Source organism: Atractosteus spatula, chromosome 12 (assembly GCF_055471065.1).
Source record: "Atractosteus spatula isolate fAtrSpa1 chromosome 12, fAtrSpa1.hap1, whole genome shotgun sequence".
Lineage (NCBI taxonomy): Eukaryota > Metazoa > Chordata > Actinopteri > Semionotiformes > Lepisosteidae > Atractosteus > Atractosteus spatula.
Genome location: NC_142717.1, coordinates 40,617,196 through 40,642,836, shown reverse-complemented (window position 1 = coordinate 40,642,836; position 25,641 = coordinate 40,617,196). Strand labels below are relative to the sequence as shown.

Below are 25,641 nucleotides of genomic sequence, written 5' to 3'. Positions count from 1 at the left end.
ATCACATTAACCTCTAGTACAGTATATATGCTACTAGACAAAAAAGCAATGAGTGGACTGCACAGACCTGTGTTTGTATGTCATAAAAATCAATCCGTGGCGTACATGTATTTCATTTTAGAATACTTCACAGTGAGACTCATTTAGTTCAGCTAGAATTGTGACCACAAATCATAGGAATGGTATGTTAATATCTGGGCTGTCAGAACTTACCAGTGATTGAGTTGAAAAGGCCAAAGTAACAGAAGGCTACCTCTGGTTAATTCTGATTCTTCCCATCCTTTGTTTGGATATGGAACGGTTTAATTATTCAACGCAAATTCAAGCCTCCAAAAATGGGATTTAAGATTTGCTCAGACATAAGTTTTGTAAAATGATCTGTTTTATAAATGGGTAAGATAAAGGTTTATTTGTAAATATCAGATGATACTTAATAGGCATAATTCTACATGTAGTGTAACAACAAAACCTCACAGAACAATATGTGCTCTGATTACTGTATTTTGAATAAATTAAAATGTAACTTGTAATTCACATAAACCATACTGGCATGCCCTGTGTCTCTTATATTTATAGGGTGAATCAAGGTTTTAAACATTAGAAGACTGGGTCTGTGCTCTGACTTTTTAGATTGTTGATAGAGGTGTTAAAGACTTGGCTCACCCCTTGAAGGGTCTTACTGTGCTAGTTTCAGAAGAGGTCCTGTAAACACTGATCACATATTGAACTTCCAATTACTAGTGACATACAATACTGTAAATTCACATCAGGACACTACATTTCAGAAAGACACAGTTTTAGACATTAGCAAGGCAGCACAATACTTCTGTCTTATTAGTATTATGAAAAGTCTAAAAAAAGTATATACATCACATTTGCAATTTATATTTAAATAATTATTCTTTACCAATTAATTAAAAAAGTTTATTTTTGATATCTTAATTAAAATGTTTACTGGGATTAGGCAGAACGTTTAAGGTGGAGAGGACCGTTTCAATGCAGTAGGAATCTGGTTGCTGAGGTGCTATGAAAGTATGAATATGTGCTTCTCCCTGTAGACTTTCTAATGGGTGATTCACTGCATTATTTTAAATTCCAGCTTAGGAAATGTCCAGACAGGATGCAAACACAGTACACGTGATTCAGGCTGGGATATCTGCACCACAACTGTGCATTTTGAGCTTAAGGTAGCTGACAAATCAGGTGTAATGCCAGCACCCCTGACACTTTTCAAAACATGGCTGCAACCATCGACCATTTCAGCAATTGTGAATGACAAAACCCACTAATGTTAAATTAATGCATTTTAAATTACTAATTTAAGGTTAAAGAATGATCTATGTACTGTACTTTTTTGGTGACTTAAGATTTGATTAAGTATTTTATACTTCATTATTAAAAATGCAGCTCTAACCTCGCCCACGTGCACCTATATACAGTATAAATATCACAGTTCTTGCTAACTTGCTTGCATGACCCTCCTACCAAACCATCCTAGCCCTAGAAGCAGCCTTATCCTTCATTTGTCCTTACATTCATCACACACCTCAGCCAGATGAGTTAACCTAATACAGGAATTCAAATCACGCCTCTTTTTCACCTACACGTTTGACCAAACTACTGGATTATCACTGTTGACGTTCAGTATAATAATATATGACCTGTTCATTATTACTGTAAGTAATATTTACAATATTTCTGTTTCAGGCAAATTATGCTGCATTTTTAATCACTTTATTTTACCAAGTAGGATGGTGTATCTAGTATATCGTCAGATGGAGGGATAGATGTTGAAACATCACACATTTCCATTTTCCACGTTATGCTAGATATGCAAAAAATAAAGAGTGCTATATAAAAAGACCCAATTATTGTAGTAAAAGAAAATGGATATAAGGAACTTTTATAGAATATTGCAAATATTTTATAACGAGAAACTCCTCATCTGTGTTGCTCTCTAGGTTTGTTTCTGCTGCACAGACCAGACTTTTCAAAATTCAAGTTACTGCAACAGTTCCTGAAATGTTTTCAATGTTGCCCATCTTACAATTTCTTCAGTAACTGTCCGTTTTGCAGTGTGCATACAGTATATTACCTTTTCAGTTGTCTATTTTTTGTTGTGAGCTGTACAGTAACTTGCATTACAAATTGTTACTTTCTGCCTAAGACTGGAAGAGATATTGTGCATCCTTTTGGATTTGTAATACAGTAGTATTTTTTCTTTCATGAAACATGAGTGTAGCCAGGAACAAAAAAAACAGTAAGCATTAAATGTGTAGTGTTAAATGCCTCTGGTTGTATTTTCTAACACAAAAAAGTAGTTCGGATGACCTAGAGAAAATATTTTATTCAAATTTTATTTACAGTCTACTGATGAATCAACAGCTTTTTTCGTGAATATGGCAAGAGATTGCATTCTAATAAAATGAATTTTCCAAAGACATAAAAGTGGAAAAAAGTGACTCTGCTCAGGACAGGTGGGTAACAGTCTCGGTAACAAAATGAAAGAGTCAATACAGCCAAACACAGGCATGTTCATGCTTGCTGTGCTGCAGTCTCGTGAGTCATATGGTAATCCTGGTAAATGAAAGGGTCTGATGATCTTTTGTGTGTTGAAATGTTAACTTCATGGTAGACATTTTTATGACTAAATTTAAGCACTAGGAAGAAATATGTAACATTACGTGGCTGTGCCATTTGTGTACTGTAAATGCAAGACCTTCTCTCACAGAAATTCAGGGATGGGATATTAATGGGAAGAACCAAGTATTGAAATAAAAAAGATTTTAGTCTTGCTTATTTCAAAGAAGGTCATGTGCTTATTTTAGGACAAGACAATCACACTTTCCCCTTGACAGAGAATATCTTAGAATAATCTTTTCGAGTGTCCTGACCGTTTTTTTACAGATACAGCCAGATGAACAACAACTCTCTCACACGATAATAGCCAAATAGATTTTTATAGTCTATTAAATAGTTCTGTAGCACAGTCTGCAGTGTGGACTCTTCAATGCAAGAGATACTACGTTTTAACCAAGTTAGCTGTGATAAGCAGTGACTACACTCCTGCTTGGAAGAAATTCTAAACATATTATTGTGTCTATTGTAATTAAATCATGGATATTTCTTTCTATCCCATATAACAAAAATAATTAAAACGTTTAACCCCGGTTTTAAATATTTCTTCTATGGATTTATCAGTGCCACCTGCTTGCAATTTATAATCACTAAAGCATTCACTGTTTTAGGTAGGATTTCAGTCTGTATGCTGTAAGGTTCAATGATAGCAGAACAGTCAGGCTACTGTGAAACCGTCCTGCCTCTCCCGTTTTATATTCATAAGCCTGCGGTGTTTCCATGATACCATCCTACTGCACGCATTTTGCAGAGGGGTCTTTCATCCCAAGCCATCTGAACTACTGCCAAGTGTGGCCTTAATGGGGTTTATAATCTCTTATGAATATAAACCCATATTCCCTTCCTCATATTGGTATCTGCTTTAAAAAATGAAAAAAAGTCAAGCACATCCATCAGTATAGAAAGCAATGCTGGAGGTCTAGAAATGATCGACTTCAAAGACTTGGAAATATCATAAACGAGATCTAATCTAATGTTTCGTCTACAGTATTTGCTTACACTTGAGGGAGACCATATTATTTACCAAGAGGTAATAGATTAAAGGATTCAAAGAGCCACTGTGTAAGAATTGCATCCATAATAATAATAATAATAATAATTTAAAATGGAGCATTTTCTTAACGTACTGGTACCTAGGTGTTTAGTCACTTAAGGCTACAAACCTAGCAATACATGATGCTTCTACTTGAAACCTTATATTTTTAAACAAGTGCATCAGCAGCAGCACATAAACCCTCCCATGTTTGCCTGTGAGTTAGTAGATAGAACACAGCGGTTTCATGAAAGAAAGCATCTGACTTTGGGAGTGGGAAGTACATTGTTTGAAATGACAATCATTTCTTCCTGTGTCTGACTTCCCTTTTAAAATCTTTGAAGCATATTGTTTTTTTTTCTGCTTTGTATGAATTTCTTGTCCATCATGAATTCTGACTTAACACTGTGCGAATGATAAAAATAGCTACATGCACTTTGCTGTTATAAAGCTTTGAGTGCATAATGTAAAAGCCAGTCTTTTCATGCTTCTGTTTGCAAGTTGTTAGTGACCCACAAATGAGCTTTTATACCATAGATAGACCCATTCTGGTTTGAACTGCCAACACCATCTTAATTACAATTATACTGAACAAGCTAAGAATCAACTGGAATAGGACAGAATGAGTTTATGAGTGATTTAACAGAAAAGGTTCATCCATTATCAGAAAATGTGCTCATGCAAATAGTTTATTCCTGTTAAGGGTCATAGCAAGAAAGCCTGTTCCATAAGCAGAGGGTGACTAACTGTGATATTTCTCACATCCCTCCTCCAATCATCAGGAAAGCTGTACAAGATAAGTGATGCTGGCCAAATGCTCTTGAAAGTAAAGTGTTTTGTAACATTCAAAACACAACTCAGTTCAGAACTACTCTGTCAAGTTTATTAATGATTCTTTACCAGGACTCCCATTATGAACAAATTAATTACAGCTCCAATTCCAACCAAAATGCCATTTTTTTAAAGTCAAATTTGTTAATTGCACTACTTTTAAAAATGTGTATTATACTAAGAACTTCATATCACTTTAATAGTTTGAGACAGAAAGCATTTACTTTGTCTTTAACAAAAGTCAAATTTTAATAAAAATGCAAATCATGCAGAATGGTGCACTGTTCTGAAAAGTAGTAATAAAATTCAAATTCATATGCACAACATCATGTTTACCATCTCGCTACGTATCTTCTGTCACAGAATTTGTGGTTCTCTAATTAATTAGAGCCTATTGCAGAACACTGAAGGGTCTTAGCAGTGATATTCCCAACCAGAAATGCTGCTTTGCCAAAAGGGAAGAAAACAGATGAGTCTATCAGCCTTATCAGTGCATTTCTGTAGGATGCTTACCTCCCTGTGAGACTGCACAGCACACTCAAGTAAAACTCCAGGGGTCCATTTGACAATACAGCAGTAACAAAATCATATTTGATCAAAAGAATAATAAATGAAGCACAGAGGCAACATCAATAAATTCCACAACGAATGAACAGGTATTATACTGTATAGTATAGTTTATGGCCACTTGAATATCTAAAAATACACTACTCCTCGAAATGGAGTCGAATTAAAGAATAAATGGCAACGAAGGAGTTTCAATCCTGACTTTGCATTCTCTTAAGACAAAAATGCAATACCTCGAATTCAGAGCTTAATAATCATATCATCAATGTCACACATCTTAGTTGCCAGTGTGGTAAAAGAAAATCTAAATTGCAAACACAAAGCCAGAATAATTATTCAGTGACTAATGTCTGATGTAAGAAAACACAAGACATGCTTTTGTTTTACCTTCCATGTGTGTATTTTATGACGCTGGGCTTTATCATTGGGGATATTTTATTCATTTTGCTGAACATTAAACAAATAAGAACAATACATGTTTAAGAATATTTTAACAAAGCACAAAATCATTTTAATTTCAGAGCACTGTACAAAAACATGAGTACAAAACCATTCCACTGATGCTGCTCTTGAGAGTGACTTTGTAACAGACAATGTGCTTCTGCACTGGTATTTTGTTTTCATTTACTTCTATTAAACATGTAGCATAAAAACAAAAGATCACAGAGGCACAAAAATGAACTTAGAATGTTCTACTTACTGGTCCTATGGATGTTTAGGTTTTTAAATCCATTTGCAAATAATTGTACAATGTCAAAAGTCTGGTTTCAGGCATCAGACACCGAGAAATAACAGCCTACTAAACTCTATACAACTACAGTGTACAAAATACTGTATCTGAAAAACTGCTAAGTACTCCAGCAGACTCAAATCGGCAAATACTGCTCAAAACAGCCTCCAAGATGTAGAAGGCACAGAAATGAAAGTTTCTCCAACACAAACCCTGTACATTTCAGTTTTAAAGAAATTGGTCTCCTTTTCCTGCGATGCACATCCACGGTCTTTTATGATTTGCAGATGTTTCTTGTATGCATTAAACAACACAGGAAACAGCTCACACTGGAGTGGGAATCGTGGTGCCACTGCTTCAGTGTGTGTGCAGCTGGGCTGAATCCATGCGGTGCTTTGTCTTGCTCTTGGCAGGAAGTTCAATCATTTTATTCCCATATGGCACAGAAAATAGTTGACGTGCAAGTTCTGGATCAGCAGAAAGACAACAGGGGTAGGGATCCTTCAATAAGCCTGCCCATGTAGCGGGATATCGATTTCAATGGTTGACAACCTGGAGCGGGTGGAGTACCGATAGTTTGGAGACCCGTAACTCTGAGATGTATAACTCTGGGGGGCATAAGCTTGAGAGGCACAAACTTCAGAGCCATAACCATCAGGAGCAGAGATTTGAGACATATAAGTATGAGGGGCCATTCCTTGTGGAACAGATGTTTGAGAGACATAGGCCTGAGGGTTAGAAACTTGAGATCCATAGCTCTGAGGGACACAGGCTTGAGAAGGATAAACTGGAGAAGAGTAGCTGTTGGAGGGGGGCGAGTGAGGAGGGTAGGCATGAACAGCAGCAGGCTGGGAATACAGCGGCAGCCAAAAGGGAGAAGGCAGCGTTTTGCACAGACAGTACCACAGAAACAAAAGACAGGCTGCAAGAAGCAGACCGCCTGAACTGCCTATTGCCACATACGCTGCAAAGTCGGTGGAAAATATATGGTCGAACTTCTTGTTTAGATTGGAAGTGTAAAATATGAACCAGACCGAAGGGGCCATACCAATGCCCCCCGACAAGAAGTAAAATATACCGGCCACTAGATGGCACCCTGCACTGTTGACAAGGCACTTGGTGAGGGGAACGTCGGGGACATCAGAGCAGCATGCCGTCTTACACATTCCTGTTAAGCCCAGGAACAGTGAAAGGGATGAAAAGAAAATGCTGATGGGAAGGGCGAACTGAAGAACTCTGAGGTCCAGCTGGTCTACTCTGGAGTACCACTCCGAGTCAAATATTAAACAGTTCGTACTGCCCTCCAAGCGGACACACTTCGCCCAGAGCCCATCGTAGACTGTAACGTTCTTGGCATTTTTGTTGAAGGTGGTTAGCGCGGTCACCCTCCACTGTGGGATGAGGGTAGCTATTACGAGCCCTCCCACTGAAAACAGGGCAATCACGAATGCGAAAACAGTAGTTGCGTGTATATCCCGGCACGTCATGATAGCGGAAATTTTCACTCCGAAGCCCTGGAAGCGGAATAAGGAGAGATCAATGAAATGCGAAATAAAAACAAGTCAAAGCTGCAGTCTCTTTCAATTTGACACTACTACTGTGTAAAACGCACAGTATTAAGAAACAAAATATGCATAGTGTATTAATAACTATACATATTGATGTTTTTTTAATGAAATGTTGCAACTTTTAGCCAATGTCTTTCTTTACGTTATCGTTTTTTTCGGTTGACGTTTTTTTGGTAAATTCTTAATAATATAATAATAATATTCTTTATTATCACCATCGTGACATCTTTTTTAGGTTTAAAACTGTGAAAAGGGAGTATCCGGTGGTTTCAATGGTTTCGTACCTTAAGAGAATTACGAAAATGGAATCACACTTTTACACCCGTCACAATTAGCCACACCATCATGGCTGTTCACCTAATGGAGAGGAAACCGGAGTGTACATAGTATACATCTTCTCTATGGGCTGCATCACTGAGGAAACGAATGCCCCCAGAACTGTGATGAATCTTATAATCGTCTTCGACTCCTTGTAAATCCTTGGCAAAATGTGCTAACATCAGACTATGCGAAGAACACAAATGTACAATAATGCGGGGCTTGTTCTTCTTCCCTCGAACTTCCTCCTGTTAAAATATACTGCCATACAATACCTGTTGATCTGCATTTTTTAATCGCTGAAATTCAGACTCCGCAACGACTCACTCTAGAGAGCTACGCAGTTCACAATGCCCAAAGAAATGTACACACCTTTAATCGGCAACCTTGACGATAGCTGTTACTAGCCGTGTCTCACATGGAACTGCATTTTCCAGTAACGTGTAACCACAACCTTTCGGGTCCAGAGTCTCGGCGTTTCCTGTTAGCCCAAGCTTCCGCAAAATCTCTTCTCCCTGCTTGGCCTGGGAAAGCAGTAACGTCACTCGGCGCGCCTCAGATCCCATTGTGTGCGGAGTTACAATGTAGCTCAGTGTTCAGCCTCCGCACAAAGTAACCTGCCTCTCGGCTGTTTCTCTCCGTGCACATACAAAAACACCAGCTGAAGTGCGCGCAAGAACCTGCAATTGTTAATTATACAGTATATGTATAGATGTGGGGGCAGAGTTAAAATATTATTTTCATTGTCTGAAAAAAATAGACTAGAAGCGTTTCAAATGAAAACGGACTAGTCTCAAGAAATGCGGCATTCTGTAAATGGAGCTTTAAACGGAGCTCAGTTACAGTACGTTTTCGCTTGTTTTTTTTTTAAAAGGAATGGTATATAGTTCAACGACACAGATTTTGCCGAAGCACAATCACTACTGTATTATTATTCTAAAACAAAAATATCCGTCGTGATTATCATTTGCTGTGCTGTGCGTTGGACGTTAAATTAAAAAAAAATCACCTTTGTTTTATTCAGGCGAGGATAAAAAGCAGCCACAACGCAAGCCTTAAATGTGATTCTCAATTGTATGTCATTACCAAACGCAATTAGGTTTTAAATATCTATAATAGCAGCCGTCAAATAGAAGCTGTGAAATATCCTGTACCAAATCCTACTAAAAGTGCACCACATTAAATGATTAATAAAATACGAAATATAAGAAAACTCGTCTGAATGCATTCTCCTCGTCCTTTCCATTCATGTTTTTAATATATAGAAATAATAAAATAATTCACCTAATAATGTTCATCTGTAGATTGTATTCCCTTTCCTGGCTCTTGGTGACCCCTACCTGCTGTGAAGAGAACTACATCCTGAGCTGGCAATAGCCAATCCCGAAGGTTTATATATGCTAATATCACCTGTCTGGCAAAACAAACCCCCAGTTTTGACAACTCGGAGCAGGTCTGTACTGCAACACACGGCCACTCAAACCAAACCCAAACCCAACCAGACTGTTCCACCTCCACAATGCAACAGCTACAAACTCAACTCTCAGATGGAAAATCAGAAACATCAGCACCATCCTTTTTCAACATACCTTGGAGGGACCCTAGCCAGGACTCTCTCATTCTGGGATTACTTAAAGACAACAGCAGCCAGGGTCGAAACAAGGAACAGTCTGATCTCCAAACTTGCTGGAAGATTATGGGATGCTGCCACCACCACCACAGTCTGGACCTGAGCCTTTGCACTGTCTTTCTCACAAGCCGAATACTGTCTAGTCAAGATCATCACATACTCACAGAGCAGACACCCAGCTGACTGCCAGCACCCCACTCCCCGGGCTCCCTGTCCTAGCAAACTTCACTCCTCCACACACCCACCGACTTGCAGTCACCCACAAAAATGCTCAAAAAGGTCCAGAACGCTCCGTATCTGCTGCTACATGAGGATACCTTTAATCCACTGAGGACATGTCTGCCTTCAAGAAAGCCCATCTGGAAAAACCCTCTTCAGTAAGACTGAAGACTGGGAAGAGTGAAGAATGGGGATCGCTGGACTCAACAAACAAGCCCCTTCTCACATGCCTCGCTCAACAACCTCTGGGTTTTCACCTTCCAAGAAAAGAGTGGTCCAGTCTGAGACATGTTAGGATCTCTATAGGTGGAGGATCAAGGCAGCCTTCTGTGTTCCAGCGGGATGGGGCAAATTGTGCAACACAACCTAGAGGACTGTCCAATCCACTACACACCCTCAACACAGCCAGACCAGAAGCTGTCTCTTGGCTCAGGGACTTCACTAAATAAAACAATCCAATTTTGCCATTTGTATGACAGTGTAATCAACAGACTATTATCCTGTTTTTTTTATAATGTAACGATATAGATATGATAGCACATTGGCATGATGGTTAGCTTGTCTGCCTCACTGTTACTAGGTTTGATTCTGGCTTGGTTTGCTTTCTCTGTAGAGTTTGCATGTTGTCTCCCACATTCTTAACACAGTCCAAAGACATGGTGTGTCCTACCTGACAGCCAGGCTAGAATCTGGCTAGACTCTGGCTCACCATGTTCTTGTCCCATCTGAATGTGGAAGGATGGAATGATGTATATACAAAGGGAAAGAGAATGCATAACCACAGGGTTAATATTCAGGACAAAACGTCTGTAAAAACGTAGGGTGTAGCATGCAAGAGGATCCCGAAAAAGAAATACATGTTCACTCACGGATGTCAAGGTTGTTTGACAGGTTAGAGGCTAGATTCTGCTATAAAGTGAATGAAAGAATCCGAACAGTCTCTTTCTTTCAATGGTATTGACCAGGAATTTCAGTGTTTCACTTTTAAAAGAAAAGTGTACATTTCTACAAAGCTTCTTTTTTCACAGAACCTTATGACCTATTGCTATGATCGCACTCTGGTTTCCAGATCATTTTGCTGTCTTTTTTGGCCTTGATCATTCTGTAACTAAATTCCAGTGTGGAGCAGGTACTGGTGAATTTAAATCTTTGTTTGTTTGTTTTTTTTATTTTTAGGATGACTTGCATATGATTTACAAATCAGTGGGGCTGGAGGCACCAGCTGATTATTACTCCTCAGGTATGTCTGATGCTAAAATCCTTATTTCTTGAATCTCATTAATATCTGCAAAGCTGCATTTAGTATGTACTTTTATATGAGATAAGGAAATGAAATTCAGTATATAATTAGAATATAAGGGCGTCACTGCTTAGATGTGATTGATATGAATTCTAAAATGGTAAAAAGATTTCACACATGTAGGAGTGCCATGAAGACTACTCTGTCAAAGTCAGGCAAAAGGAATTAAATCCAACACTTGTGTTAATGTGTTTATGTTGGTTAGAGGAAACCCGAGGAACACTTAACTGTGATGGAGTGTGTCTCTTATTGAACTTCTAAAGATTTTGTGCCTAATAGCTGATTATTGGGGAGTCGAGGAGGTGTTGACGAATGGTCTACAAGCTGCCATATTTACAGCAGGATAAAGGCAAATCACAGATGGAAATAATTAGCAAAATAAGACCTGAAACTTCCTCCTACTTTGAGCTCATAGGCGGAAACTCCAGTCCTCTCTCATTAGGGATATTTTATTAATTTTTCTTAACATCAAACAAATAAGAGCAATACATGTTCAAGAATATTATAATAAAACACAAAATCATTTTAATTTGAAAGCACTGTACATAAACATGGGGTCCCAGCACCTCCTATTATAAACCTCAGCTGCCAGGAGGTTAGCTATACCTGTATCTTCTTCTCAACACGTTACAATTCTTTTTAACAATTCAAGAAGAATAAAAACAGAATGCCAGAATAAAAAAAGGAGAGAAGAAGCTAAACATTTTCTGTTCTGCATATGTGCTAATGTAGCTCTTGTCTAAGCTTTAATGCTGTTGTGTTTTGCTTTAGACGATCCAAAATATGACAGCCAGCCAACCTCTCCCACCAGGACAGTTCACCGGCGGAAGAAGAGGCAGGTGGGTATCCCTCTGGTTATAACAAAGTAAAGCCCAAGGCCTACTGATAAGTAATTGTTCTCACTACATTTGTATTTTATGTTCATTGGTGTCTGCATCTTTGGTGTTTAATTAGATTTGCTGCCTACTTTGATAAGCTTTTTAATTAAAAAGCTTCACAGTATTTTACTTGTTTGTTCTTAGTTGTATTAATTACCCTGGTTGCTGATTCTCCCTCTAAAACTACTTATATTTGCAAAACTGTGTGCTGAGCTTGAGAAGAGCTGAGCAAATGGTAAATGAACAATATCTTCCTTAGCATACTGATTTTTAGACTTTATGTGCAGCACGGTGGTGCAGTGATTAGCATTGACCTCACAGGTCTGGGGCTCTGGGTTCAAATCCAGGCAGCTATCTGCATGAAGTTGTGTGATCATTCTGTGTTTGTGTGGGTTTCCTCTGAGTGGATTAATTGGCCCTAGGTGTGTGTGTCTGTGTGTGTCCTGTGATGAACTGGTGTCCCATTCTGGGTGTATCCTGCTCTGTACCCACCGCTTGGTGGGATAGGCTTCAGATTGGTTGTGACCCAGAATTGGAAGAAGCAGTTAGAAAATGGATGAATGGCCTTTAAGACTTCATATTTAAAGTTAAAAAGGGCTGGTCTGTGTCTTATGTCTATATGCAGTTAATCTAACCGGTTGCTAGTAGCTCCAGCAGTGTCTTAAAGGAAACTAGGGTAACAACTTCATCATGGCTGGGCAGCTTGTTCCATTCTCCCACAACCCTTTGTGTAAGGAAGCGCCACATGTGTCAGTGTGATTGCCCACAGTAACGGGCAGTCATGATCAGTCATTCCAGTTTAAAGTTCTACTTTTTCTTGCACTTATTTGCTCGGCATGTTTTTTTTTCATTTTTCATTTCCATTTCACTTTTTCTTTTTTTAGGTTTCTCGAAGTTCGCGCCGGGTGGAGGACGAGACAAAATATATAGAGCTAATGATTATAAACGACCATCTGATGGTAAGATGATGCTCAAACAAGAACTGCTCTTGCTCCTGGCATAATAGAGAAAAAAATGTAGTATTTTAGTGAACAGTACCACACATTTACAGTATAAGTAGAGTTCTCATGTACAGTACTAGAAACGTGTTAATAAAATATTGTTAAATGATGAGACTTCTCACTAAATGAACATATGCGTCTTTACTAGACCACCATATTGCTTTTAAAATAAACCACTCTTTGCATTTTTGCAGTATAAAAAACACCGTCTGTCTGTTGGTCAGACCAATAACTACGCCAAATCAGTGGTGAATATGGTCGATATAGTAAGTATAAAATAACATCCTTTTATTATACAATACATTGTCATATCACTGCCTTTGCTTACTAAAGTAAAAATCTTTTCTGGAATTTATAGAACAGGCTCGGACGTTGTTAAAGTTGTTAGTCAGATAGTCAGTCAGCCACACATTTTAGAAGGCTTCTGTGGACCATTGTGAAATGGGTATAATGTAGATACAAAAGATGTTGTCTTTTATATTAAATAAAATTCCAAATAAATCGCTCTACATGGCTGTTACATTGTGACTTAATTTGGGTAAATAGTTTCAAATTAAAGATTATACAGGATTCTGCATTTCTTTCTGCAAAATAGTTACTGTAACTATGCCAAATTGATTTACTTTCAAAAGGTAATATTTTGTTGACTGTGGCTTCCGTTTGATTTCTTGCAAGCTATTCAAAGACCAGCTCAACACAAGGATTGTTTTAGTAGCGATGGAAACCTGGGCAACGGACAACAAGTTCAACATTGACGTCAACCCCTTGATCACGCTGCGGGAGTTCATGAAGTACAGAAAGGACTTCATCAAGGAAAAGTGCGACTCTGTGCATCTGTTCTCGTAAGTAGCACAGGAGGTACATAACAATACAGGGCTACCGTACCATCTTCTGAAATATCGCATTGCCTTTTGACAGGAAACCGATAAGAAGCCATAAATCAGAACCTGAACAGTATTTTCAAAGCAGTCTTGCTATGATGGGCAAAGATGCAAACCATATGCTGTCAACATGCAATAGTGTTGAACACCTATTGCTGTTGAACTGCTGTGCTCTATTGCTTTGTGAGCATTATCTCACACCGGATCTGTAAATTTTGCAATTAGCTATATATAGCTATAAATTACATCTTAATTTGGTTTAAATGTATGGACATTAAGAACCTTCTTTTACAGTTGATTTTCTAATGTGATTTCTGGCTCTGGGCCTGTGGTGATCTCAGCATTGTGATGCGACAGACCAGCATGTTGAGCAGCAGGGCTCCCAGGCCACGTAGACAGTGTTGTTCCCAAGGAGAAACCCGCCTGCCCTTTTCACAGTCCAGGAAGAAGAGAAACTAAGTTCAGGAGGTGGCTAGGAAAACAGTGCAGCAGATGAGAGGAGTAATGGGAGAGGACTATAGGTATCTGAAACTGCTTAGCCTTCCTGTGGCCTGACGTGTCTTTCGTCCACTAGAGGGAGCCATTTCCACAACAGTCAAGACGGAGCTTCCTACCTGGGAGGTGTCTGCTCTTTAACTAAAGGTGGAGGAGTCAATGAGGTAGGAGGATCTTAAATTAGATGGTTTAATTTTAAATATCCTAAAATGCCAATAAATATTAATTTAATATTTAATAATAGTAAATAATAATATTTAATAATTTAACTCAAACATGTTTGGGCTTTTTAACAATTGTATTTTGTAAATGAAATAAAATCCCAAACTTGTGACTAGAAACAAAATGCAGTTGAAATTAAACTGAAGCAACTTCTTGGATCAAATAAGTCTTCAATGATCGATTGACGGTGGGCTGGACTGAAAACCAGCAGGTGTGTGGGGCACCAGGACCAGGATTGGCCTAGAGCAGGGGTGCCCAACCAGTCGATTGATCGCAAGAATGTTTGGCAAAAAATAAATGGGCTATTTGACTTGTTTACTTTTTTCGCTAGCTTAAAAATTCATTCAGATATGTGCATGTAATGTCATACATTTTACTGCCCTGGTGTGTGTTTAACCCTTGTCGAATGGGTTGTAAAAGTCTCTTCCCTGCGTGCTGGCCGACACTGGAAAAAAGGCCATAGGATCTCCGTAAATAAAGAGTGTTGTGTGTGCTATCCAAGAACGGTCTCTTGGTTATTGCCTCACGAACCCCACATTCGCTACAGTTCATAGTGGAGCGAAACAGACTGGCCGTGACAAATTCGCAACAGTTTGATTGCCTATTTGATAGTTGTAGTCTTTGAGCGAAAACGATGAAGCGAAGAGACCGAAAACTTACCGTTACTACAAGGAATGGGAGCATGATTCTTTTTTTGTACTTTCGCATTCAAAACTGCAATGCTAACGTCGGCACGAAAAAGGGGAATAGAGAACAACATTTCAAAACTGCACACAAAACGTCTGATGTGGACTTTCCTGCAAAAAGTGAGAAGGAAAAGAAAAGTGGAAAAATTAAAATCTCAACTAGCAATAGTCGGTTTTCACGAGGCCTAATACAAGAGGGAAAGCGACAATCATCACATCGCTCCGTGTGAGCCACGTCCTGAACACAAGTCATTCAGGGATCCAGAAGTCATTAAAAAGCATTTGCTGAGGCTGCTGACCTGCTGTTTGGAGATTTCAAAAACAAACATTTTTGGCGTGGTTCAGACAGCTGTTGCCTGAAATCAAGGAGTTAATCGAGTCATCTAAACATGGTGAATATGCCCAATTAAAGGGTAACCAGTGGCTTCTGGATTTAGCTTTCCTCACAGACTTGGCTGAATTGCCGAATGAGCTGAATGTCGAGCTGCAGGGACAAAATAAAAATGTCATTGACACGATCAGCAGTGTCAACACGTTAAAAAGAAAATTACAAGTGTTCTCAAGCAAGCTTCTTAGTGCCAGTGCTCACATTAAGTTGGGATATTATTTTTTCTAAAACGGGGAACATTACTTGTTCACTGTAGCATGAGTCACTTGCTTTTATTGTCATTTTAGTGATGGGTATCGTTATTGTACTGATGTGCCCACAGTCTGTTTTTCCTGTATCAGAGCTTCATGTTCAAAGTGGTAGATCGCGCTGGACTGGCAAATGAAAAAGTAGATCTTCCATTAAAAAAGGTTGGGCACCCCTGGTCTAGAAAGAGGTGTAGTTTATTATTTGAACACAGAGCAACATTCAAGCGAATGCATACATTTCTGTCTGCAATAGACTGGTGTCTAGTCCCGCCTTGTGTCCTATACTTGTTGGGTTAGGCTAAGACCCACCTGGACCCCGTTAGGCAATACTGAAAATTGGTCAATGGATGGATTTTACACACCCATTCTATGAAATTAATACAGTACGTCTAAAGGGCTTTAGCATAGATGTGGTGTAAAATAAAATACAGCTTTATTCATGTGACTGGAATTATGTACTGTGAAAATTGTTTTGGGGGGGGTGGTATTTTCCTCTTTCTTGCAGTACGGAAAAGCGGACATGATGGCGATCACACTCGCGCAGTCCTTGGGACAGAACATCGGCATCTTCTCAGACAAGAAAAAAATGATCAACGGTAAGGTGCCGCTTCTACTGCTCTGCACTGGAATGTTTTGAATGATAAAAAAAAGACATGGAAAGCGCTTTGCCTCTGTGCGTGTGTGTATTTTTCTTATACTGGTCTTGTTTGCGCAGGGGAGTGCAAGTGCGATGATAAGTGGTACGGATGCGTAATGGAAGACGCCGGGTAAGTTGCACTGAAAGTGCCATGTGAATAAAGAGCCCTGTTTCTTGTCCCTTCGTGTCAAGTGATCTTTCGGGTAAAATGCATTTCCATCTTTGTCTGTGTAAGGCCACTTTAAAGCATCTGCAATGCTTCTGCTTTAGTCAAGTAGGAAATGCTGCTATTCTGTTAGGAAATGTCCCTTCATCTTTTGATTGGCGGTACGATTGAAGTCGAGCTTCAACAGTTGCAGCATTATTTCATTCCACATTTAAGTGACGACGTTAAGCATCTCCATTAACTTCCTCTTCTTGGCAGAATGTACGAGGATAATAATCATGAGATTATTGTATTAAACCTGGCTCATGCCTTTTTCACCGGGGGAACAGTAACAGTGTTTAACACTAGAGGTCAGCACTCACCAGCTGTAACATTCCTGGCTTTTCTACGTAAGGCTCGACATTTCCTAGAGGTCAGACTGTATTAAAACGTTGATAAAATTAATATCCATTATCTAAGGAGCCGTTTAATGTCGTAGTTCGTATAATATGACAATGGAAACGTGAGAAGTTAAAAATTGGAGACTTGTATATTTGGATTTTGTTCCTAATTAGTTAGAGAAATTCATTCACTCCACTGATCTTGTAGCCTACATTAAAACATTTATATATATAATCCTTTTTTATGAGCTTATTTTCCTCCATCAAATGGTATAATTGATGCTATGAGTGAGAATAGTTTCAGGTTTTGCACTGTGGCTAGCTTGTCCAAGTACATTTTGATACGTGTCTTTATCTTGTTTTTTAAAATACTTTTGCATTTTCCCCGAAATCCCAAATGGGACAGCAGGTGAGCAGAAGTTTGGTTTTGAAAATTGCTTGTGTAGTTTAAGCAGCTGCTTGTAAAGGTTGTGTTAATAGAACTAAGTGCTCCATGTCCATCTGCCATTCCACCAAACACTATCGGTGCAGGCCATGTGCTCTGCTGCGCCTTTTCCTTCAGGAGAAAATACAGGCTTCTTGCTAGTTCTGTATTTTTGAGTTTTATTATGGCTGAGGTCACATGCAAGAATGAATAATGCCAAACACTAATTTTCAGTGCCGATCATCAGAAAAAAATTATATGTCTTGACAATTAGCCCAACTCTGTTACCTAGATTGTCTAAATAACTGATGCCATTACAGATGTAGTCTCACCTTCAAAACTCATGTCATTAGAAAAGCCATATCAGATGACTGGAGTGGAGTGTAATCTGTTGCTATATTCACAAGCAGTGATTGTAACCCATTCCATTGTATCTAGAGCTGTGAATACTATATTTTTACCAAGGTTAAAGACTTCTGAGCATGACACACCCAACTATATACAGTAGATCACTTTTGAAAGACGTTTCCTTTCCTTCTATTTTGCTGTGAATTCGTATTTATTCAATCCTTAGTTTGTACAGGGGGGAGAAAGCAACAACAGTCTGCAAAGAATTTACTTCATCTAATGAATACGTTACATTGAGTATTTTTTCTCCTGTGGTTTTAGAATGGCAAGAGAGGTCTAATAAAGTTTATATTCAAAAGCTTAAGAATATAAAGTATAGGATATATAAATTTTAACTATAGCAGGTTGGTTGGACATGCTTGAGGGTTCAAGTGACAGAAGTGTTCATTATAACCCTACTGGGAGGGAAGTACAGATATATGGGTTTTCCCTTGCTGTTTTAGTACAATCAGGGCATGGTATAGTGAAATTGGAGTTATGGTACATGTCAGAAACCGTGGATATGCAAATATATAATGTAATCAATAAAACTCCAGAAAATTGACTTTTGCGCAACGTTTAATGATATATTAGTACATCACTAGGCTTAGCTCAATGTCAATAATTCAATTATGGTACGTGCCACAGTCTTGACCAGTTTCCAAGGACAACTGTGGAAAATCGTAATGTGAGAAATTGAGGAAGCCAACATGTAATTCATCTGCACAGACAAAAGGTGTAGCGTAGGAAGTTTTATCTTCCCGGTCATGGAAAAGGAACGATAACATCTGTTGGTGGGAAACGGATAAATCGATGGAAACAGCTGTTCCCAATGAATTATGCAGGTCCTGACGCAATGGTGGATAAAGTAGATCCCCTCCTATAGATACTTTATAAAACACTTTGGGATTGGACAAAAAGTGTTATATGTATAAATACTATCAAATCAAACTCCTAAATAACTCAGTGAACATCTGTGTTTTATTGACTTCTAAATCGCCATCAAATTAAGTCATTCCAGAATTTAAAGATGGCTGAAAAGAAGATTTGGAAGGGCCCTCTCATTTCTCCCTACCTGAGGATGAGCAGATCTGCATAGTAAGAGTTCTTGTCAAGGTCAGCCCAGGCCAGTTATGGTGTGTGTAGCACAAAACCTCCAGTTTTCACACTCCAGCAGGTGACTGAAAGTCATTCACCGAGAGGAGAAGGAGAAGCATTTTAGATCAGGTTCATTCATGTAGAACAAGACATTTTGCCGTGCTCATGCAGAGATCCAAATTTTCATACTTCAAGACACTTCAAAAGTGTGCCTTGGATTGTTGAAAATATGTGTTGGCTACAAAGAATACCACTGTACTGCCGCACAGTAACTGAATCAAATTACAGTACAAAGTACCATACACCATTTTCCCTGATGAATCATGCGGTGTATAGGTACTGTACTGTAGAAAGAATTTTAATTTTACTTTAATACACATTTACCCAAGCTACGTTTGTATGTCAAAAGTTAATTTAATTTTTTATACAGTGCTCAAATCTGAATTTAAATATTAATTCAAGTACCTCTCATACAATGCATAAATGCATACAATGATCAGGTTAGATGTTAAATTAGGTTTAGTTGAAATTAGCTAACATTCTTTTTAGATGGGAGACAAAATGATGATTTTAAACCTTTTCATCTAATGCTGTAAATTCTTATTTCTTGTAAGCAAGATGAAGTTTTGTAATCATACTGAAGATATTGTACTGCTATTATTGTGAATTAGTTTGATTACTTGCTTGAAACCCAGTAGTCAGGCAGTAAGGAAAGCAATCAGGGGTTTGTTTCCTTTAAAAACGTAAGAGAATTGGACAACACAGTGTGAGTAAAGTGCCATCTCTGCACTAAATACTCCTTTGATTAAGTATGTAAATAGCAGCTGATTTTACTTTTCTCTAAATCGTTTTTTAAAATCTCATGTTGCCGGGATAGGTTTCATTTTAGAGGTACTGTATTTCAACACTTGTGCTCTTAATTTGGTAATTCTTTACAGAATCCCTAATTTCTAACTTCATCTAGCACAGTGCTCTAATCATTAACTGAAATGTTTTTGAAGAATTTAATTTCAAGGTTGTTTTTTTAAACTCATCATCTTAACTACTTAATGTCTGTTTCCACTTTTAAAAGTCCAGTAAAATACTGTACAATTGTATGGATTCATTTAAATTCAATTAAGCCTCCTAATTAGTCATTGTAGATTGCTTTCAGTACGAGCCAGCTCACTGAACTAATGTCTTGAAAATAAATTGTAAAGTCTCAACCATTTAAGAACTAGTACTGTGAATTAGCATCTTTACGTTTTACCAGATATGTGAACATTTATTCAACATTCAATAATATGACTAAAGAGCAGGAAAGATGTTTCTTTTTAAAAAAAAAATAAGAACAAGTAACCAGCCGATGCTGTGGGCCTGCATACAGAGGGCACGGTTTTAAAAGCAGTGCATGCTACTGTAGCTAACAGTGGAGCTTTGAGTTTGTGTCTTTTAAAATCAAGCCCTCAGCACTAGCTGGGCATTGTCAAGATCTTAGAAATATCCATCAAGAAAACAGAGCTGCTTCTGCATCTCCGATTTTCATCTGGGATGACTGCCTTTTCAGAATCCCAGTAGGTGTGTTTTTGGTTCACTTTTCTTTTCCAGTGCTCGCGCTTTTCCATTATCCCACTGCCTTTTAAGCTCACCTGTGACACATGGACCAGTGTGCACAAGACGCTCCCTTGCAGTTTAATGTACTGTACATGCTTGATCATTTAAGATCCCGTGCCAGCAGAGGTTCTCTGCATGTGTCGATTAAAGAGACCTTGGATGAGCTGGCACTCTAACACTCCAAAAAACACCTCCAATTGTTAAGATGTTTATAGAGATTTTCAGACCTTTAGGTTCTTGGGAATGCTTGGATTTTATGTAGAATCATGTGTGCCTTTGAACCTCTTTCATTTTTTCTTCCCTTCCTAAAACCATTTTGTACGCTTGCTGTGTCAAATACAGTTTTAGAGCCGATAACCAAAGGTTTGAAAGCATCAAGTGAAACATGACTGGGAAAAAAAGAAACATTCACATTAAACTGGGATCCAGGAAGTGGTAACCACTGCCAACTTCACTTGGGTCCTGACAAAGATCAATAGTGTACCTGTATCTTTTAGTCCATTTACTATTAGGTGCAAAAGCTAAAATGTATTTCCACTTTTTTTAACCTTGAAATGAAAAACTCCCAATTGATTGTGCACAGTGCATTCAGGTAAGAGCTAATAGATATGTGGAGTGCTAACCTGTCCTCTTTTAGGGATTTGGAATTATACCTGGTAGTAGTCTAGTACAGTATGTTCCTGAGGCTTAACAGTTTAGTTTAACAGCATTTTAAGAATTGCACGTTTTTGTTGCTTCAATACAGCTATTACCTTCCAAAAAGATTCTCACAGTGCAACATTGAAGAGTACCACAATTTCCTGAACAATGGGGGAGGTGCTTGTCTGTTCAACAAACCCACAAAGGTAATGTCTGCTTTAAACCTCTAAAACATTCTAAATGTCTGTGCTGTGTGAAAGCATTTTTGGCAACGGCCCAATGGGTGGTACTCTCATTGATTGTTTTAGCTGCTTCACTGTTTCAACTACGGTGCAGTGCTTTTCCTGCACCGTGCTCGCCAATACAAAAACGCCCAATGTCTTTAAAACAAAATTGTAATGGTTATTTTAGTTTACTGCATTTGCACCTAATGCTATTAATGTACTTCATTTATAGAATCGGAATACTATTACTTCCTTTCAAAGACTTTGTTCTAGCCATATTTCGATCAAACAAAGCAGAAATTAAAAAAAACAACAAGATTTGCAATGACTAAAGAAATTCTTTATTGATGGTTAAGCCTCAAAAGTTTTTTCACATGGGCAAACGCTCAAGGCTTAGATTGTCCATTACTATGATTTATAGGGCAATTGCATAAATGATAAATGCATGTATTACCTTGAACACATACCATCTTTCTCAAAAGACTTCTGAAAATCATATGTTCCATTTGCATTCATTACTGTGTTTATAAATTATTTTTGGAGGAGGGGGTGTTTGATCACAATTCTGAGGTTTGAATCTGTCTTTATTTAGAGAAGAAAGAAGGGATATATACAGTACAGTATTTAGCTTGAGCAATACATTTATTCCCCAGATATAATTGCACCCTGATCCTTGTACATTCCCTTTAAATGTCATTTGTATCTACTTTCTCTTGGACAACATTTAAAGCAATCATTTGGAACTTCAGTAGGTTATTTCTTTTTTAAATATCTAAAAAGATTTCACTGTATGCTTCTATATCTCCAGTGTTTAAATTTACAGTTCCTGTGTAAATGTCGGTCCTATCTCACCTGTCCCACATGGACCAGTTTGCACAAGGAGGTCCTTCACGGAAATACCCATCTCCCTGTGATGGAACATGCCCACTCCTTTCATGTTTATTTCCTGTCGTGTAGCTTTTAGACCCTCCGGAATGTGGCAATGGATTTGTTGAGCCTGGAGAGGAGTGTGACTGTGGTACGCCTGCTGTGAGTAACGAGTGTTACTGAAATCCTCTGAGCTCTCCAGCAGATATCTTACAACTCTGAAGTTTACCCCAGTTTGAAACTGTTTGAAAAGAGATGTACTAGTGGATTTTGGAATCGTCTAAAGGAATGAGTAGTCAAGTATGAACTTCCATGTACTGTATTACCTTAATCTTAATAAGTTAAAATCTATCTTTAATAATGCTACTGACATGCAGAATTCACCACTGCAAGTGACCCTTAACGTCTCCTAGTTATACATGCTAAATAGTTGGGTAAAAAGCAGAGAGAAGACTGCAATTACATTTTTTGGCAACTATTATATCTGCTTTCAATAAGTGACACCTGTGAAACTGCTAGTATTTTAGATTACACAGTTTAGTTACGTACTGGAGGAGTTTAACTTAAAATGGACAATATAAGAAACAGTAGCCTTATAGTCTAAATATTCTATTCATCAAGTGTTTTGGATTAATCTGATATTGCATTTTGGTTTTGCTTTCAGGAATGCAAGAAGGAAGGTGAGAACTGCTGTAAAAAGTGTACGCTCACTCAAGGCTCAAACTGCAGCGATGGTCTCTGCTGTAAGAATTGCCAGGTATTGCGAGCTTCCCTCTCCCAAACACAGGACAATGAAAAGGAATTAAAATTGAAAATAAATTATAATAATCAAACACTTGGTTGCTTGCCTATGTAAAAATCAGCCAGCCAAGTCAGAAGAATGTGCCTTTCGAACGTGGCAGGAAGGGAAGGACAAGAGGCACAATGCACACTTGTGGATAAGGACACACTCACTGCCGCTTCGGGAGGTTTTCATGAACTTTACACTGAATGAGACCCCCCAAAACTAACATTTACCACCCTGAGATTGCTAGACCACAGGATGGTCTGTAATGTCTTATTGTTAATATTGTAGAATGTGGTGCACACTCCTGCAAGTACAGTACCAAGGTACAGCACTTTTTTTTTAAATAAGCAAAATAATGCTTGTGTTTGGCTACAGATATACATCAGGTAACGTAGTCTGTGGGATGTCCTTGTTTATAATTAAACTGTCATTTCCCCAGCTACTGTACCTAATGCAGTTATCAGACCTGCAACAGAAAGTGATGGGGAGACCTCACACAGATTCCTGAAAAACTGTGCTTCGAGTGGAGCACATTGCTTCTACAGTATGTGCTTCCCCATGCTTGCTTAATAAGCACTTAAGGTTTCTGCTGGAACACGTTGAAGGATAGTTTTATAATACTTCTAACCTGAAATGAGCACAAAAAACCCGTAGACAGTAACAGACATTTCACAAGCTGCGTAATAAAGAGGTATGGCCAGATGTTTTTATTAAACCTTTTTTACGGTAGGGATTGTCAAGATTCAGACGAGAAGGGGTCGTTGTGAATGCGGTTCTATTCCTGACAAATTGTTTTACAGAAAGGCAGGTTTATCTGGCTTGTCCGAAAAAGGTCATTGCGGGAAAAAAATGCTTTAGTTTTAAAACCCCTCAATTTACTTGGACGTCTATTTGTACAAGCAATTGATATGTAGAAGCATGAGCAGGTCCAAGCTTATTTCTGGCTAATCAGTACATTAACAAGCGACTCATGCTCCAGTAATTCAAGGTGAGTGTGCTGTGTAATGCAGATACTCTATAAGTAAGTGTCAGGTCTGATTTTTGAAATGTATACTTTTAGTGATTTAGCCTGAACAACTTCAGACAAATTCTTTCTTAAAACCGTAGGACCATGTTTCATGCATTATGTACTGGTGCCCCAAGAATCAATTATTTCTCTGATCAGGGTCAGAGGATCATAGCCTCATACACTACCACTGTTCAAACCTGCTTTTGGAATGGTCTTAAATTCTACGTCTCAAACAGCAGTGTTAACAAAGTCTTTAATTATAATACTTTTTTGGCTACCATCAAATAGTCATGGAAATCCAGATGAGTTCAACTCAAATGGCGTGGGTTTTCCTTCCTCAGTTGAAGCCAACTCACAATAAAACGTTTTGTTCATTAATACAATAATAAACATACAGTAAAATAATAAAGGAGTCTTCTCTATGTAGTTCAAACGGATCTTGAGAAAATGTGAACCTTGCATGAACTGAATTACATAGTGTCATTTCTTGTTCTTTTTCATTTCGATATAGTGGAAAATTCATAAACACAATTGATGAGGTAGAATTTTAGGTGCTATTCTGAAACCGTCAGTTATTACTACGGGAATATTGCTTTTATCAGAAGAGACGTCTAGTAGGCTATGGTCTTTTTAGTTTGGATGCTTTGCAAAAGCTATACTTTATTCCCTACAAACTTTTATTTGGAAGGAAATGGTTTGAAATTGTGATCAATGCTGCATTGAACTTTTCCAGTCAACTTCAACATCTTATGTATGTCTGTTTTACTCCATCGTGTGTAAATTTGATGTTTGCTTTAAATTCTTGCCTTTCAGTTGGAGTACATGGGTGTTGTCTGCCGAGAGGCTGTGAATGACTGTGACATTCCAGAGAACTGCACTGGCAACTCAAGTCAGGTACGTCAATGGGAAGAAGTGTCTTCCTTTTTTGTTCATCTTCTTCAAGACAGTGGGCTGCTAAGGTCTTTTTTTCAGCACCGTTTTGCCCTTTTTTTGTAGATATTTCTAGTCTCATGCCTTCTATTCTTTGTTGGCTTTTATTTCATTCATCATTCCCCATCTCAAAAATAAACTGTTAAGAAATGCAGATGTAAAGTTTTTTACCATGTAGACAATTATAACAATCAAAACAAATGCTTCTGTTTCACCTGTTCTGTCTATACACAAAAAAACGTTTACTTTTTTCCAGTGTCCACCAAATGTCCATAAGATGGATGGCTATACTTGTGAAAAGGACCAGGTAAATGTATTTTTTTGATATATTAACTTTATTAATATAGAGTGACTTGCGCATCTTATTGGAGTCATTTTGTGGTAGGTACTATACCTTCGAATAGTTGGCTTAATCCAAGAATTAAACTTGAAGACCCCATCACAGGGTCATGCATACAAATGAGTACACTTTCCCCATGGTGGACTGTGATTGTATACACCAGAGAACATTGTTCTGTGTTCATACAGGCTTGCATGTACGGTATGGGAGATCTTGGTACACAGCTGTGTGAAGTTATTTAATTTTCAGTCAGATTTGCAGAGCATTCTGAGATCTGCTAGCACACAGCTGGCTTGAGGCAACCCCAGAGCCAAATAGCCCACAGCTCCAGACCCCTGGAATTGTGGTGTCCAGGCTTAAGGGCGCTGTTGTCTAATGCATGTGACAGCAGTGGTCTCGCAGTCTCTGTAGTGCAAGGTTGCGTCATCCTGCATTAAGGCAGTCTGCTGCAACTGGCCGTACTGCTGAAATGAGGGGAATTACCACCATTTCCAGGATTGACAGATAGTGCTGGCGTGGACAGTAACT

General features: G+C 38.4%; 2 protein-coding genes across 2 annotated transcripts in view; one reads left to right on the top strand and one right to left on the bottom strand.

Moving 5' to 3' along the window:
• Positions 1-25,641, top strand: part of adam22 (ADAM metallopeptidase domain 22) — an 85,691-nt gene that overhangs the window by 34,465 nt on the left and 25,585 nt on the right. Inside the window, exons 7-19 of the mRNA XM_088928874.1 lie at positions 10,710-10,773; positions 11,605-11,672; positions 12,596-12,670; positions 12,907-12,978; positions 13,388-13,554; positions 14,168-14,252; positions 16,138-16,228; positions 16,348-16,399; positions 21,063-21,162; positions 22,138-22,209; positions 22,712-22,804; positions 24,657-24,737; positions 25,030-25,080. Coding sequence (XP_088785000.1) covers positions 10,710-10,773; positions 11,605-11,672; positions 12,596-12,670; positions 12,907-12,978; positions 13,388-13,554; positions 14,168-14,252; positions 16,138-16,228; positions 16,348-16,399; positions 21,063-21,162; positions 22,138-22,209; positions 22,712-22,804; positions 24,657-24,737; positions 25,030-25,080 — 1,071 coding nt within the window. The remainder of the gene's footprint in view (positions 1-10,709; positions 10,774-11,604; positions 11,673-12,595; positions 12,671-12,906; positions 12,979-13,387; positions 13,555-14,167; positions 14,253-16,137; positions 16,229-16,347; positions 16,400-21,062; positions 21,163-22,137; positions 22,210-22,711; positions 22,805-24,656; positions 24,738-25,029; positions 25,081-25,641) is intronic.
• cldn12 (claudin 12) lies at positions 5,486-8,252 on the bottom strand. The gene is made up of 2 exons (XM_088928876.1): positions 8,057-8,252; positions 5,486-7,312 (listed from the first exon to the last, which is right to left on the bottom strand). Exon 2 carries the CDS (start codon positions 7,283-7,285, stop codon positions 6,302-6,304), a length of 984 nt encoding a protein of 327 aa, XP_088785002.1. The 5' UTR covers positions 7,286-7,312; positions 8,057-8,252; the 3' UTR covers positions 5,486-6,301.

Bases quoted from the DNA above. Each gene is read 5' to 3' on its own strand.
- cldn12 (XM_088928876.1), bottom strand. From the start codon at position 7,285: ATGACGTGCCGGGATATACACGCAACTACTGTTTTCGCATTCGTGATT.